We start from the raw sequence: 1,013 nt of genomic DNA, 5'->3' as shown, positions 1-1,013 counted from the left end.
GAGGCCAGAAGCAAGCGCCAGACATAGGCATTCACTGGTGGGGGAGTGTGGCGGGCCGAGGGGGGTGGGGGGGGCGGGGGGGGGGGGGGGGCGGGCGGGGGGGGGGGGGGGGGGGGGGGGGGGAGGAAGAAGGGCGGCCGGCAAGGAAGCCGGCGCTCATTGTCGTACAGCATGGGCCTCGAGGAGGAAGTTTTGGAAGACAATCCGGCTGATGGTCGACCACAAGGCCATGGACCACTGCCAGGGAAGAGCACGCAGGGGAGCCCCGGCGGCGGTTGGCAGATCGTCCGGTTCAGCGGCGGCCGCGGCCGGATCCCCCTCGGCCAGGCTGCCCAGGAACATGGAAATAAGCCGCAGGACCGACAGACGGACCGCCGCCACTGGATGCCGAGAGAAGGGCAGAATGGCGCGCAGAAGCTCCGGCGGCGGTGGCCTGCATTGCCAACGCCATGCACCAAGAGGCCGAGGGTGAGCATGACGAGGAATCGGTGCATCAAGCGGCGGGACAGAGGAGGAGGGCGCAGGAGGGGGGGGGGGGGGGAGCTGGGAAACGCACACAACACCACGCAAGTTGCCGGTGCGCAACGGGGCCGAATCCTCTTCGGGCGACGGGGCGTCACCGGGGCTGCTGGCAGCCGGCCGGATGCCGAACACCGCCAGGGCCACATCGCGCACGACCAGCAGCCGGCCCAGCAGATCCAGCGCATGGGCCGTGGCAGCACTCAAATCGTCATCGACATTCGACAGGGCTGCACGCGAGGAGGCGGGGGTCGAGGAAACTGGCCCGGTCAGCGCGGCCACCAAAGCCGACAGCAGGGCCGCCAATTGGCGAGGGAAGCGCAGGTACCGCTCGGTGGCGGCCTCGGCACCGGTCACGAAGAAGGTGGACGTCAGGACATCCACCACCGGCATGAGTGTTTCACAGGCCACCGCGCGGACATCATCATCCGGATCATTGATGCTTCAGGGGGACAAGCCAAGGTGCATGCGGGAGGGAGGGAGGGAGGGGGAGG

General features: G+C 69.1%; 1 protein-coding gene across 1 annotated transcript in view; it reads right to left on the bottom strand.

Moving 5' to 3' along the window:
• Positions 1-156: 156 nt before the first annotated feature.
• H696_00128 (hypothetical protein) overlaps positions 157-1,013 on the bottom strand; it is a gene marked incomplete at its 3' end in the record, with an annotated part of 3,108 nt that continues 2,251 nt past the window's right edge. Inside the window, exons 4-5 of the mRNA XM_009493962.1 lie at positions 557-961; positions 157-433 (exon numbers count right to left, since the gene is read on the bottom strand). Coding sequence (XP_009492237.1) covers positions 157-433; positions 557-961 — 682 coding nt within the window. The remainder of the gene's footprint in view (positions 434-556; positions 962-1,013) is intronic.

This window comes from Fonticula alba (assembly GCF_000388065.1).
Source record: "Fonticula alba strain ATCC 38817 unplaced genomic scaffold supercont2.1, whole genome shotgun sequence".
NCBI classification, from domain to species: domain Eukaryota; order Rotosphaerida; family Fonticulaceae; genus Fonticula; species Fonticula alba.
The sequence above is the reverse complement of the archived record's forward strand: the minus strand, read 5'-3'. Positions and strand labels throughout refer to the sequence as shown.